At 47.9% G+C, this 15,052-nt stretch overlaps 1 protein-coding gene across 2 annotated transcripts in view; it reads right to left on the reverse strand.

Annotated features, from left to right (window-relative positions):
• Window positions 1-15,052, reverse strand: part of LOC147114111 (PDZ and LIM domain protein 4-like) — a 160,776-nt gene that overhangs the window by 43,234 nt on the left and 102,490 nt on the right. For both annotated transcript variants that reach the window (XM_085995732.1, XM_085995731.1), the window contains exon 3: window positions 423-507. In XM_085995732.1, coding sequence (XP_085851858.1) covers window positions 423-507 — 85 coding nt within the window. The remainder of the gene's footprint in view (window positions 1-422; window positions 508-15,052) is intronic.

Here is a 15,052-nt window from a genome sequence, read left to right on the forward strand (position 1 = left end):
TTTTCAGGCAGCATTCAGAAGCAGCTGGCCACAAATTTAATTTCAATGATTTTCAAGTTGAGATTTTTTTTTTTTTTTTTTTTTTTTTTTTAAATACTAATTTCCTTATATTCTAAATTTGATCCTTTCACTTTTCCCCTTCTCCCCACCCCCATTGCATGGTTCCAAAGGTGGTTTACTAACTTTTGGCTGGAAATGTCCTCAGAACTGCTCCCGCTCTGGCGCTTTAGTCGAACCCCTATTTACACATGCCAACAGGGTTTCAGTTGCACTTCTGGCAAAGTTACAACGATGGAATGGGAGCAGCTCTGAGCAAATTCCTGACCTTTGCTTTAGGTGGGTTCTGTCACATAACTATGCTCACAGTGGCACCTACAGGTGCAATACCCTTGGAATGTTAACACAATGATTTTAATACACACCTGTGGCTGTGACTGCAAATTGACTTTGAAAGGATGTGAGTTTCCGTCTTCAAAACCATTTGGGGACCAGGGTTTGCTTTCAGTCCTGCAATAAAGAAACAATCTTGAGTGACATTCCGTCTAGGAATGGTATTACAAGTACAGAAACATAACTGTTCAAAGATCATCATATACCAGGATTTGTTGGTGCCTTATTCTCCACTGGGCTTGTCATTTCTGAACACTGGCCTTAAATTAAACACAGGCATATGGTATGTAGGGTTCCACTCTCCTACTTAGCCATGTTCTGAAGTGAAATGTGGTCAGTTTGCAGTGGAAATGGAGTACAGATTTGCACTTGTACCTCACCACTAATTGGGTAATCTCGGAGAGACTACAAAGATAAATGTGTAGGAAGGCATCAAACTACTACAGTAACTGGCATTCTTCAGAAGCTGTGTTACTAAATATTGGCATAATGACTTAAGAGGAGAGAATGTATACAGGTAGACTATCCTTTATCCGAAAACCTCGGGACCAGCCGTGTTTCGGTTTTAGGAAAATTTCGGATTTCGGAAGGTGCGCGAAAACACTTCGGTTTTCAGAGGTAATTCGGTTTTCGGGAGTGCGGATAAAGGATACAGTACCCCTTATCCGGCAGCGTCGGGTCATGCTTTGTGCCACTTTCGGCTTTCAGAGGTTTTCTGGTTTCGGATGTGCGGATAAAGGCTGGTACACTTACGCTGAGCGATTTCGGTTTTCAGAAGTGCGGAAAAATGCTACACTATCCCTTATCCAGCTAGGCCTGTAAGTCGTGCGCCACTCTGGTCATGTCGTGCGCACGACTTACGCTGACCGAAAAAACCTTCGGTTTTTAGAGGGTTTCGGAAGTCCGGATAAAGAGTAGTCTACCTGTATTACACTAGACACATCACAGGCTGTAAAGTGATCTCATGTTCAAGTGCAAGCTTTTCCCAGTTCTACCACTATTTGTTGCTTGGGTCATATGCACTGGATAAAATTCATATCCAACTGGTTCTCAGTGAAATCTTCTCCAGTTTCCCCCATCCAATTTTAAGCCCTGCTCTTCTGATGATGCTGGCTCCTGTTGAGGTATAGTTCAACAGATACCAGCAGTCTTGCCCAAGAGGCCACTCTTTGGCCTAGAAATTCAGTATAGCCACGTTTGGGGCGCTACAGCATGGCGTTCGCTAACTTTTGCGCCCGGCGCAACTTAGCGCCACCTTCGCCAATATTCAGTTGCATCGCCCCAAGATGTTGCTGCTGCGCTAAAGCAGGCGATGCACGACTATCATTAGGCGCTAAGCCGGCGATCCGGGGCGCAAACACCGAAGGCGGGCGCGGCGCAGGTGCGGCAAGTTGCTCCTTGAGGGCAGACAGTCAGGCGCCGGTCAGCACTTAAAGGGGGAGGGTGGAATTGCTTGGCTGCCACGCCCTGCACACTGCAGCCCTAAGGCAAGGCCTGAACACTGCTTCAGGAACAGCTCCACGCCCAGGAGAATGGAGAAGGCCAGGGAGAGAGCGCAGCGCTTTGGCGAAGGTGACCTGAGGCTGCTGGTTGGCGCAGTGGACCGCAGGCGCCATATCCTCTTCGAGGGTGGCAGGAGGCCGCTGCCCGCCGAATATCGGAAAGCATGGAGGGATGTGGCAAACCGGGTCACCTCCAACAGCATGGTTGGCAGGACACCAACCCAGTGCCGGAAAAAATTCAACGAGCTCACTCGGGTTGTCAGGGTGAGTACCCTTTCCAGTATCCTCCTCATCCCTGCATGTGCACCTCACTATGGCCAAACTGGTCTGAAAGCCCAAAGGCCAGCCCTCATCCAGCAGCTATGGGACTGGCATGAAAAGCACTTGCGCAATCAGGACTTTAGACTGTCAGGGCTATTCGACCATGGGAGGCAGTGTGGGCAAGATCCGGGCTTGACACTGTACTTAGAGGCGGTCCTTTCTCTTGCAGGCCAAGCTGGCACATAACAGAAGACAGCAGCGACAGACCGGGGGAGGCCGTCCTGACCTGAAACAGCTGAGCGACCTCGAGCAGCGAGTGGAGCGGATCATGGCAGGCCGGCTGAGTGGCCCCGTCGCCACTGGAGATGCTGACCGTGTTCTGGGCACCAATGGTAAGGTGCCTCTCCCTTTCCACTTGCACCTCACACCAGCATCCTTTGCCACGATCGAACCAATGCAGTGCACAGTAGCACTCATGCCTCCCTCGCTGCTGCCCTGTCCTCACTCTAAAGCAACTCTTGTGCCTCCCTGCTTTCAGATGGTGACTCGCCAGGTGAGGAGGCGGCCCCTCAAGCTGGCACTGTGTCCGAGTCAGACATAGGAGGAGGAGGAAGAGGAAGCCAGCCCATCAGGGACACCCTCAGCCGAGGCAGCCCATGGCCATGATGGTGACACGTCTTCCCTGGAGGGGAGCAGGGGGGGGGGGGGGGAAGGGTCGGAGGAGGGGAGCCGGGGGGGGGGGGGGGAAGGGTCGGAGGATAGTGAAGCTCCGGGGACCAGTGGGCTGCAGCAACGCGGGAGGGGTGGGGAAGCTCGGCGGCCTTCTCCCCGGAGGGTGAGTGCGGTCTCCAGTCCTGCTACGGTGAGCGCAGAGGAGGTGCGGCTCCTAGCGGAAATGGGCGCCCAGGCTGAGCGCAGGCACACTGAGCTCATGGCTGCAGTGGCAAGGATGCCTAACTCCATAGAGTCACTGGCAAGGAGTGTGCAGGAATTCGGGGCAGCACAGGCCAGGAGTCTGCAGGACATCGCGGCAGCACAGGCTAGGAGTCAGCAGGACTTTGCTGCTTCACAGGCGGCTTCTAGCCAAGTGCTCAGGCGTGCCGTGCATTCACTGGCTGCTGTCATGCAGACACAGACCAGGGCCACACGGGCACTAACTGCTGCCACACTCGCTGGATCAGCCAGGCATCGCCGGGGCACTCGCTGTGCCGCAGCAGCCCAGGCCTCAGCAGATTGCTGCGCATGCTGCAGTGCTGGCCCGTGCGCGTGCCAATGTATCAGCCGACCAGGGAGTGCCTGTGATCAGGTGGCAGATCAGTGACCACCGCCCTTCTGAATCGCAGCCTCCGAACACACTGCTCCTCAGACATGTTCAGATATGAGAACTGCTGGCGGTATACCCTGGGTGGGTAAGGCCTCCTTTGCCGACGCCTGTTGCCCCTTCTCCGTCTGGCCATGACTGGCACTCTCTCAGCGTCTGAGCCCTTTGAATGCAATGGAGAAGCCCAACGTTTGCAACCATTGCAACCCCCATTATATATTTCCAATCAATGCTATGACTCTGAAGTTAAAGACAAGTGCAAAGCTGTGGCCTGAAGCCACAAGTACCTGTGCGAGTGTTGAGCCAAACCAGAAAGCTCTCTACCTTTGTGAGAGACGGATCTTTGGAGAGAGACAAAGGAGTGGTGCAAAATGGCTGCCATTTATACTGCAGGAGGAGTGCCCTTTAATTAGCGCCCCCCGCAGCGACTGGGAACCGTTCCCCTCTACTAGTCGCTAGGGGCGCCAGGTGCACAATAGGCCGGCGCCACTGAATTTCCGGTTTGGGGTGCACAAAGGGCGTTGCACCATGAAATGACGTCAGGATCTGCGCGCGCAGCTGAGCGCGCGCGCAAAGGTTTTGCGCTGCCGCTAAATCTTAACTGAAGTTCGCGAGAGGCGCAGATCACGCTGCGCTCGGGCGCTAGCCGCTTAGAACCCCACTTCTCCTCCTAAGGCGCTAGCGGCTGGCGCAAACAACTGAATTTCTAGGCCTTTATCTTTGAGCCTAGACAGAGAGAGTGTGAGCCATACTAATCAAAAGCAAGGACAGAAGAATTTTTGTTTGGAGCAGGAAAATACCATTAAATCCAACAAGCCGGTCCCCTTTTCATAATTGGGCATTTTCACTAAGCCCAACCCTATCCCTAACCCAACATCTATGTATATGCATTTTCCAGCAGTGGTCATTAATTAACAATTAGGAGTAGGAACCCTGGCTAACTGGAGCTGCCCACTTTGATCCCAGCCATGTGTGCGGCCACAGGGTCATTTGCATGCAGGAGGTAGGTTCCCCAGCCACCAGTGAGGAATGATGCAATGGGGCAGGGGGATGGAAAGAGACTTGCAATAGAAGGTGAATGGCCTTCAAAAATTTTTAAATTTCCCTGACACTAGGTGGCAAGGTGCAGGTTTGACAGAGCAAACACAAGCAGGTTTCCACCTGTACCTACTTCATATCCACCAAAAACTGTCATGGGCCGGGTGGAAAATCTCAGCTCCACACAAGATCTAGTGGCTTGTTGCAGTTGGTCAGTGGCCATGTTAAGTTCCAAGATTAAACAATACAGTTAGAGTTAAAGACCAAATTGGTGCTGTAATAGGAATCAATGACAAATCTGAATTTGAAACAAATGGCAAAATAAATTAGATATATTGGCCCAAAATTTACTCACATTTTGACATTGCAGTGCCACATAATTGCCACAACTCAAGTTGCCATTTCCACCAAAATTGATGTGCCCGAGTTCCCGTTCCATGTTTGGGCCTTGCTGAAATCCACCCATTGAGGGAGGTGGCACTCAGTGCAACTGCCACTTCCCGCCATATAATGTACAAGTCACTTTTTGTGGCTTCATCCTATGGAGACCTAGCATGCTCGGTCCTTTGCAACATCTCATCCAGGAGGATTTGGAAGTTGTCCTCATTAAAATAGTGGGCTCTTCATTCTGCTTACTTGCTCCTTATTTGGATATCTCTACCAGATCCTCCAGAGGATGACATTCTTTAAAAGTGGCACAGATTCACACGAGCCATCCAGTACCACTACCCCATGTACTCGTCCACTTACCTGCTGCAGTAATCGTCAGCTATTGGCTTTTTGCAGGCTGCACACTCAATTCCAACTGTTCACCACCCCCTCCCCCTCAAGACATGTTATATGGTGTGGAGATGCCAGTGTTGGACTGGGGTGGACAAATGTAAGAAGTCACACAACACCAGGTTATAGTCCAACAGTTTTATTTGAAATCACAAGCTTTCGGAGCGCTGCTCCTTAGTCAGGTGAAGTGGAGAGATGCATAAAGACACAGCTTATATAGCCAGAGAGTAATGCCAGATGATTACAGGTAATCTTTCTAACTGCCATTTATCACATCTCGGCAGAGAGATAATCACAGCAATCAGAGGCGTGAATGGTGTCCAAACAGGTCAGTCAGGAAAACATTACATCAAAGAACAATGAGGTGGGGTCACAAGGGGTCAAATGTTGCAGATGCTGGGGTATGTATGAAAAACAAAGACAAAAAAATATTTTTTTTGCTGGAAATCACAGCAGGTCCGGCTGCATCCGTGTAGAGAGAACAAGCCAACGACGACGCGAGTCTGGATGACCCTACATCAGGTGGGGATACATGTAGCGTGACATGAACCCAAGATCCCGGTTGAGGCCGTCCTCATGAGTGCGGAACTTGGCTATCAGTTTCTGCACTCATGAGGACGGCCTCAACCGGGATCTTGGGTTCATGTCGCACTACATGTAACCCCACCTGACATAGGGTAATCCAGACTCGAGTCGTCGTTGGCTTGTTCTCTCTACACAGATGCGGCCGGACGTGCTGTGATTTCCAGCAAAAAACGTTTTTTTGTCTTTTTTGTTTTTCATACAGACCCCAGCATCTGCAACATTTGACCCCTTGTGACCCCACCTCATTGTTCTTTGATGTAATGTTTTCCTGACTGACCTGTTTGGATGCCATTCACACCTGATTGCTGTGATTATCTCTCTCTCTGCCGAGGTGTGATAAATGGCAGTTAGAAAGATTACCTGTAATCATCTGGCATTATTCTGCGACTATATAAGCTGTGTCTTTATGCATCTCGCCACTTCACCTGACGAAGGAGCAGCGCCCTGAAAGCTTGTGATTTCAAATAAAACTGTTGGACTATAACCTGGTGTTGAGACTTCTTACATTTTATATGGGATTTGTACTACTGTATCACCAATTGACACTTAATTGAGCTGACCCCCAAATTACAGCAAGTTCAGTGCTGGAGAAGATTAGCAAGTGCAAGTCTATCACAAATGGCCCGGTGGAATTTCAGGGCCATTATAGGGACAACTAAATTTTCGTGCATCAATAACGTCAATACACGAGTAAGGGCTAGATCATAGAATGGTTACAGCACAGAAGGAGACCATTCGGCCCATGTTGGTTCTCTGCAAGAGCACTTCAGCTAGTCCCACTCCCCTGCCCTTGCCCTGTAGCCCTGCAAATTTTTTCCCCTCAGGTACTTATCCAATTCCCATTTGAAAGCCACAATCGAGACTGCCCCCACCACCCTTTCAGGCAGTGCATTCCAGATCCTAACCACTCACTGCGTAAAACATGTTGCCTTTGGTTCTTTTGCTAATCACCTTGAATCGGTGTCCTCTGGTTCTCAACCCTTCCACCAATGGAAACAATTTTTTTTATCTACTGTCTAGACCCCTCATGATTTTGAGCACCTCTATCAAATCTCCTCAACCTTCTCTGCTCGAAGGAGAACAACCCCAGCTTCTCTAGTCTATCCACGTAACTGAAATCCCTCATCCCTGGAGCCACACTCAAATCTTCTCTGCACCCTCTCCAAGGCCTTCACATCCTTCCTAAAGTAGGATGCCCTGAACTGGACAAAATACTCCAGTTGAGGCCAAACCAGTATTTTATAAAGGTTCATCGTAACTTCCTTGCTTTTGTACTGTATGCCTCTATTTATGAAGCCCAGGATCCAATATGCTTTTTTTTTTTTTTTTTATAAACTGCTTTCTCAACCTGCCCTGCCACCTACTCATTTAGTACCTCAGCCATGCCCTCTGCCTCCATGCATAGGTTTCCTTTTCGGTCCCTGATCTGCCCCACCCATCCTCTTACTACCCTTTTATTATTTATATGCCTATAGAAGACTTCTGAATTCCCTTTTATGATGGCTGCCAATTTATTCCCATACTCTTACTTTGCCCCTCTTATTGTCTCTTTTATTTCCCCTCTGAACTTTTGATATTCAGCCCAACTCTCACTTGTATTCTCAACCTGACTCGGTCATACGTGCCCTTTTTCTGCTTCATTTTACTCTATCTCTCGTCATCCAGGAAGCTCTGGCTTTAGTTGCCCTACCTTTCCTCCTCGTGGGAATGTACCCGAACTAATTCCTCTTTAAAAAGGCAGCCCATTGCTCAATTAAAGTTTTGCCTGCCAATCTTTGATTCCAATTTACCTGGCCCAGATCCGTTCTCAACTCACTGAAATTTGACTTCCTCCAAATAAGCACTTTTACTCGATTGCTCCCTGTCCTTTTCCATAGCTAATCTAACCTTATAATACTATGATCACTGTTCTCTAAATGTTCCCCGACTGACACTTGCTCCACCTCATTCCCCAGAGCCAGATTCAGCAATGCCGCCTTCCTCGCTCGGCCAAAAATTTACCGATCAAGAAAGTTCTCCTGAACACTTCAAAAATTCTTCCCCATCTCTGCCCTTTATGCCATTATCCCAGTCTATATTCGGATAATTGAAGTCCCAAATTATTAATACTCTAGTTCTTGCACCTCTTTAATTTCCCTGCAAATTTGCTCCTCTATCTTTCCCACCAATTGGTGGCCTATAGAATACACCTAGTAGTGTAATGGCACATCTATTGGGGGGGAAAAATTTGTTTAGTTTGTGCCTCAAGAGGCCACTAATGGGGCGCTAAGCAACTAGTGCCCGGGTGTGCCGATGTTTGCACCGCTCGCAAAATTGACCAGACATTTTGCAGCAGCGCTAAACACTACTGCCACGATCTCCTGCACCCACAGAGTGTGACGTCAGTCGGGCGTGCAATGCCCCGGTAGCGCCCCAGACTGGATATTGAGTGGCGCTCCCTGCCTTACCGCCTGCCGCTAGCAACAACGACAGGTTGAGGGGAGCATTTTACAGTCGGGAAGGGACTGGGGGAACGCTACTTAAAGGCGACTGGTTCCTGCCTTTTTTTTAGCGACATTTTTGCACCATGCATTCCGAGAGAGTGCGCGCGAGCAAGCGTCTTCTGGAGATATTCAATGCTGTGTTGAGGAGTTTTGGGTACCGAGCAGCACTTTGCAGGTTCATTTTGATTTGATCTTCCTTGCATCAATTTAGAAGAAACTATGGGGGCTGCACTGACATCTTTCCCTGGGCCTCTCCATTGTTCTTTCCAGCAGTTTTGATGTACAGGTCTCTCCAGGCCAAGATTCAAGGCTGCAATGAGCAAGGTGTGGAGAGCAAGATCAACCCTCCCCTTTAAGAACTGGCCAGCGCCAGGTTTGTCTGTGTTCCATTGCTGACTGACATCACGTGAGTTTCGCCAGCGCTCTGAGATAGCGCCTCTCTCCTCAGCTTTAGTACCGAGAGGTGTGGAACGCCTGATTTAGCACTCTAATCACCTCCAGGGGTGATAGAAGCCAAGTTTGCAGTCGGAGGCGATAATTAGCGGCAGGCACTAAACTTTGCGCCCGGCCGATAATTGCGCCCCAAACAGGGCGATACTGAATTTCTCCCCCATTATTTCTTAACTCTAACCAAATAGATTCTGTCCTGATCCCTCCAGGACATCCTCTCTTCACAGCACAGACATTCTCCTTAACCAATACTGCAACCCCATCTGTTCTCTTTCCTTCCCCATCTTTCCTGAAACCTTATTTCCAGGAATATTAAGTACCCAATCCTGTCCTTTTTTGAGCCAGGTCACCGTTATTGCCACAGCATCATATTCCCATGTGGCTATTTGCACCTGCAGCTCATCAACCTTATTCACCACGCTTTGTGCATTCACACACATGTACTGTAAACCTGTCTTAGACGTTCTTGTATTCTCAAAGTTCTGTAGAAGGGTTTCAACCCGAAACGTTGACTGTTCCTCTCCACGGATGTTGCCTGGCCTGCTGATTTTTTCCAGCATTTTCTGCTGTTATTTCTGGTTTCCAGCATCTGCAGTATTTTGCTATCCGCCTAATACCTTACTATTTCTTACTCTAGTGCTATCTGTCTTTCCCCATCCTTTGTTTCACCTTTTTAATGCTACATCCTGGTGCCCATCCCCCTGCCAAATTAGTTTAAACCCTCCCCAACAGCACTAGCAAACCCCCTACGAGGACATTGGTTCCGGCTCTATTGAAGTGCAACCTGTCCGGCCTGTACAGGTCCCACCTCCCACAGAACCGGTCCCAATGTCTCAGGAATCTGAAGCCCTTCCTCCTGCACCATCTCTCCAGCCACGCATTCATCTGCTCTATCCTCTTATTTCTATATACTCACTAGCTCGTGGCACAGGGAGTAATCCAGAGATTACCACCTTTGGAGGTCCTGCTTTTTAATCTCTTTCCTAGCTCCCTAAAATCTGCCTGCAGGACCTCATTCCTTTTTCAACCTATGTTGTTGGTACGGATATGGACCATGACCTCTGGTGCTTCACCCTCCCCCATCAGAATGATACTACAGTATCCATGGGTTTTGCAACAAGATTAGCATTTATTCAGATTAATAACAGATTGCTGATTCAAAGAATTTCCCCAATAGTTTACTTTACTCAGTTAACTGGTCTCCATTCCTTGATTGCCACTCTGTCTAACAACTAACCTGAGCCATACTTCCTGCCCTCAATTGTTATCAAGTGATCATTGCCAGAAAATGCTCATATGTGCACATGAGGAGAAGACAAGATTGGATGCAGTACAGGAATGCAGCAACAACCAATGAACAATGATTATTTCTGACTTGGGTGGTTCTGATTGATCCAGAACACTAGTGCCCATTAGAAATCTCTTTAGCCACGATAGGATTTACATGGGGTACTATCCTTAACCCATACAGCTGGAACAACTCCAAAATAGTAACTACAGTATCCATGAAGCTGAATTTACATAGAAAAAAGGTATTTATTCAAAAATAACTCAAAAAACACACCCGCTCACAATTTTTCCCCTCCTGAAATTGAGGAATCAGAGGAGCAGTGGCCCTCTGCATCCCACCCCAAGAGTTCAAGTACATGAGCGGTGACAGCAAGTGGATGCAAATCTTAATATCCTCGCCATCTATCCACACGTAGTTTCAGTAGGAGTAGTCATGGTTAACTCACTGGATAGTGCTCAGGAATGAGAACCCGAGCTGAATTCCCACCCCACTCTCCATAAGAACATAACATAAGAAATAGGAGCAGGAGTAGGCCATTTGGCCCCTTGAGCCTGCTCTGCCATTCAATAAGATCATGGCCGATCTTCTACCTCAACTCCACTTTCCTGCACTATCCCCATATCCCTTGATTACCTTAATCTCGGTCTTGAATATACTCAACGACTGAGCCTCCACAACCCACTGGGGTAGAGAATTCCAAAGATTCACCACCCTCAGTGAAGAAATTTCTCCTCATCTCAGTCCCAAATGGTCGACCCCTTATTCTGAGACTGTGACCCCTGGTTCTGGACTCTCCAGCCAGGGGAAACATCTTCCCTGCATCTACCCTGTCAAGCCCTGTAAAGAATTTTGTATGTTTCAAGGAGATCACCTCTCATTCTTCTAAAATCCAGAGAATATAGGCCTGGTCTACTCAATCTCTCCTCATCGGACAATCCCCCCATCCTAGGACAATCCCCCCATCCTAAGAACCAGTCTGGTGAACCTTCGTTGCACTCCCTCTATGGCAAGTATATCCTTCCTTGGGTAAGGAGACCAAAATTGTACACAATACTCCAGGTGTGGTCTCACCAGGGCCCTATATAATTGCAGTAAGACGTCTTTACCCATACTCAAATTCTCTTGTTAAAGGCCAACATACCATTTACTTTCCTAATTGCTTGCTGTACCTGCATGTTAACTTTCAGTGATGTGTACAAGGACACCCAGGTCCCTTTGAACACGAACATTTCCCAATCTCTCACCATTTAAAAAACACACTACTTTTCTATTTTTCCTACCAAAGTGGATAACTTCACATTTCTCCACATTATATTCCACTTGCCATGTTCTTCCCCACTCACTTAGCCTGTCTATATCCCCTTGAAGCCTCCTTGCATCCTTTTCACAACTTACATTCTCACCAAGCTTTGTATCATCAGCAAACTTGGATATATTACATTTGGTCCCCTCATCCAAAACCATTGATGTAGATTGTGAATAGCTGAGGCCCAAGCACTGATCCTTGCGGTACCCCACTAGTTACTGCCTGCCAACCAGAAACTTACCAGTTTATTCCTACTGTCTGACTGTTTTCTGTCAGTCAGTTAACCAATCCTCAATCCATGCTAGTATATTACCCCCATCCCATGAGCCCTAATTTTGTTGAATAACCTCTTGTGTGGCACCTTATTGAATACCTTCTGAAAATCCAAATACACCACATCCACTGGTTCCCCCTCATCTATTCTGCTAGTTACAACCTCAAAAGCATTTTCCCTACTACTGATGTCAGGGTCAAGGCCAATTGTAACAATCTAATGTCTACCTTGGTTGAAACAGACCAATGATCAAAAATTTGACCTGCCACATATTTTAACGCTTCATAACTAGATCAAGCAGCACATTTATCCATCAAGCCAAAGAATGTGCAAATATTTTTATTAGGACACCAAACATTTTGCACAGAAAATATTCCTCCCTGCCTTTCTTTCTCCTCTAAATTGCTCAAGTTACAAGTAGCTTAAGGATTTTTTTTGCTTCTAATTACATACTGTTCCTAGCACCTGTTCCTAGCGCCAAGAATCTCTCAAATCTATCTTACTAATTCCTTTAGGGAGCTTGACCATGAAGAGTTCCAAAATCCCCTGTCCTGACCACAGATGCAAAAGCAAAATACTGCAGATGCTGGAAATCTGAAATATAAATAGAAAATGCTGGAAATGTGTTGTGTATGTACCTTTAAGGGAAGAACTGGTCTCAGACTGCAGTACCGGCAATGACCACCCCTGTATAAAAGGCGGTAGCAGCCTTCTGTTTTTTCAGTTTCCTGATAACAAGTCTTTACTGAATGGAGACAATCAACTCCTGCTGTCCGTGTCGCAATTATACACGGACATAATATTGGCGACGAGCAGATACGAACTTACCTACAGTCTGCACCACCTCATGGGATCCATTCCTGAAGCGAAGTGAGCAGAGGTCGAGGCCAGAAGGAAGAAAGCAGTAGAAACTGGCGTCGACCGTGGGCATCCGCCCCCGAGTCAGCGGAGTTGAAGATTGTAGGAGAAGCTGTCGAGAGCGGGGCTTGGTTCCTGTCGACGGTGCTTCAGCTAATCAGGCTGGTGGCAGGTAGTACACTGATCCTTCCTGGGCTGCGGCGGTCTAGAACTCGAGCGGGCGGCTTGCAACGGGGCCGAGCAGCGTTGTCGGGAAGAGAGAGAGAGAGAGGGTGGAGCACACAGGGCGCAGCCGGTGCTACGAAGCCGGGCAGCGTACAGACCCGAGAAGAGGGAGGCAAGAGTCCCACAGGGTTGTTCCACGACGGGAAAATAATAAAATTTTAAAAAATAAAAAAAATATTAAATGTGTAGAAAACTGCGAGGAGCTGCAGGTTGCAACAGAAACCACGGAAAGCAGCGCTAGCAACCGCGGGGAAGAAGGCAAAGTGCGGGAGGCGCCATTTTAGATTTCCAAGATGCCGAAGACTGGCTGTATCACTGCCTTTGATAATGCAATAGAGGACTGGACCACGTATGTGGAAAGAGTCGAGGTATATTGAGAGGCAAACGAAATAGCCGATGAGAAAAAGGCATCGGTACTGCTAAACTTAATGGGCGCAAGAACGTACGGCCTATTGCGGGACCGGATTACTCCAGCCAAACCGAAGGCGAAGAGTTTTAACGAAATTGTTGCTATCCTACAGGAACACCTAAACCCTGCACCGCTGCTGATAGCAGAAAGATTTAAATTCCACAGGAGAACTCAGCATAAAGATGAGAGCAATGCTGAGTACCTTACGGAACTACGCAAGCTATCAAAGCACTGCCAGTTTGGAGCAGGACTGGCAGATACCCTACGGGACAAATTTGTCTGTGGACTCCTGAGTGAAGGAACACAGAAGAAGTTACTCTGAGAAAGAGCTGACGCTAGATAAGGCTTTCAGCGTGGCAGTATCGTACGAAGCAGCAGCCAGGGGAGCTGCGGAAATACAACAAAAGCCACAGAAATACGGCACCCACGAAATGACACGGGGATTTGCAAAATGTTATCGCTGCAGCAGAACTAACCATGACCAGAAGGACTGCTGGTCCAAGGACAAAATATGCAGGCAATGTGGAAAGATGGGACACATTGCACGAGTTTGCAGGTTTGGGTAGAAGACCAACGACAACAAAAAGGCTACTAAGGAACCGTACAAGAAAGTACAAAAAAGATGACAGACAGTAGTTCCGAAGACCAGATGAGCGATAGTGAATCCGGGAACAAGAGACTAAGCGGTCTCAAACTTCACAATGTAATCGCAAAAGAGGATCACCAAACCATTTGGGTCACCCTCACGATAGCAGGGTCCCAAGTCAAAATGGAATTGCATACAGGATCAGCGCTAACCGTCATAAATCGACGAGACTACGAGCGGCTATTCTCACACATACCCTTGAGAGAGACAGCCATCGTCTTGACGACGTATACGGGGCAAAAAGTATACCCCAGAGGAAAAATAAGGGTGCCTGTCGAATACAACGGCAAGAAAATTGTATCTCTACATACTGCAAGATGGTGGACCACCGTTATTGGGACATGAATGGATCAGGAAGATAAGCTTAGACTGGCACTCCATTCAGGCAATGACGGTGGATGGTAAAAAAGATGACGTCACTCCTGGACGATTGTCAACAATCTTAGCTAACGCCAAAAAGAGGTATTTCAACAAGAACTGGGCACGCTTAAAGGGGTAACCGCCTCGATAAAAATAGAAGAGAATGCAATTCCCAAGTTTTTCAAAGCAAGACCGGTACCATATGCAATTCGCCCAGCCGTCGAGGCAGAGCTGGAGAATCTGGAGAAGGCAGGCGTGTTGTCTAAGGTAGACTGGAGCAAGTGGGTGACACCCATCGCTCCTGTCATGAAGAAAACGTTAAACAATAAGTCTGAGGAGCCAAGGAAGGTTCGCATCTGTGGGGACTTCAAGGTGACGGTGAACCCAGTCCTTCACACAGTACAGTATCCTCTTCCAAGGATAGAAGACATCTTCGCCTCACTATCTGGAGGGAAGCGTTTTACAAAAATTGACCTAGCACAAGCGTATTTGCAGATGGAGGTTGAAGAATCCTCTAGGAAGTATCTCACGATAAACACTCAAAGGTCTTTACCAGTATCATCGAGTGGTCTTCGGAGTAGCATCGGCTCCGGCGATATGGCAAAGAGCGATGGAACAAGTCCTGCAAGGGATTCCGGGGACTCAGTGTTACTTGGACGACATCCTTGTGACAGGTGAAGATGACAGTGAACACCTTAACAACCTAGAACAGGTGCTCACTAGACTATGGGAACATGGGCTACGAGCCAACCGCCCCAAGTGCGAGTTTTTTAAGAAACAGCCATCGTATTGTGGCCACGTGATTGATGAAGAGGGGTTACATAAGTCCCCTGACAAAATTGAAGCGGTTGTTAAGGCCCCAGCGCCTGAAAA

This window comes from Somniosus microcephalus, chromosome 8 (assembly GCF_052327205.1).
Source record: "Somniosus microcephalus isolate GS21.2 chromosome 8, FLI_Smic_1.0, whole genome shotgun sequence".
Lineage (NCBI taxonomy): Eukaryota > Metazoa > Chordata > Chondrichthyes > Squaliformes > Somniosidae > Somniosus > Somniosus microcephalus.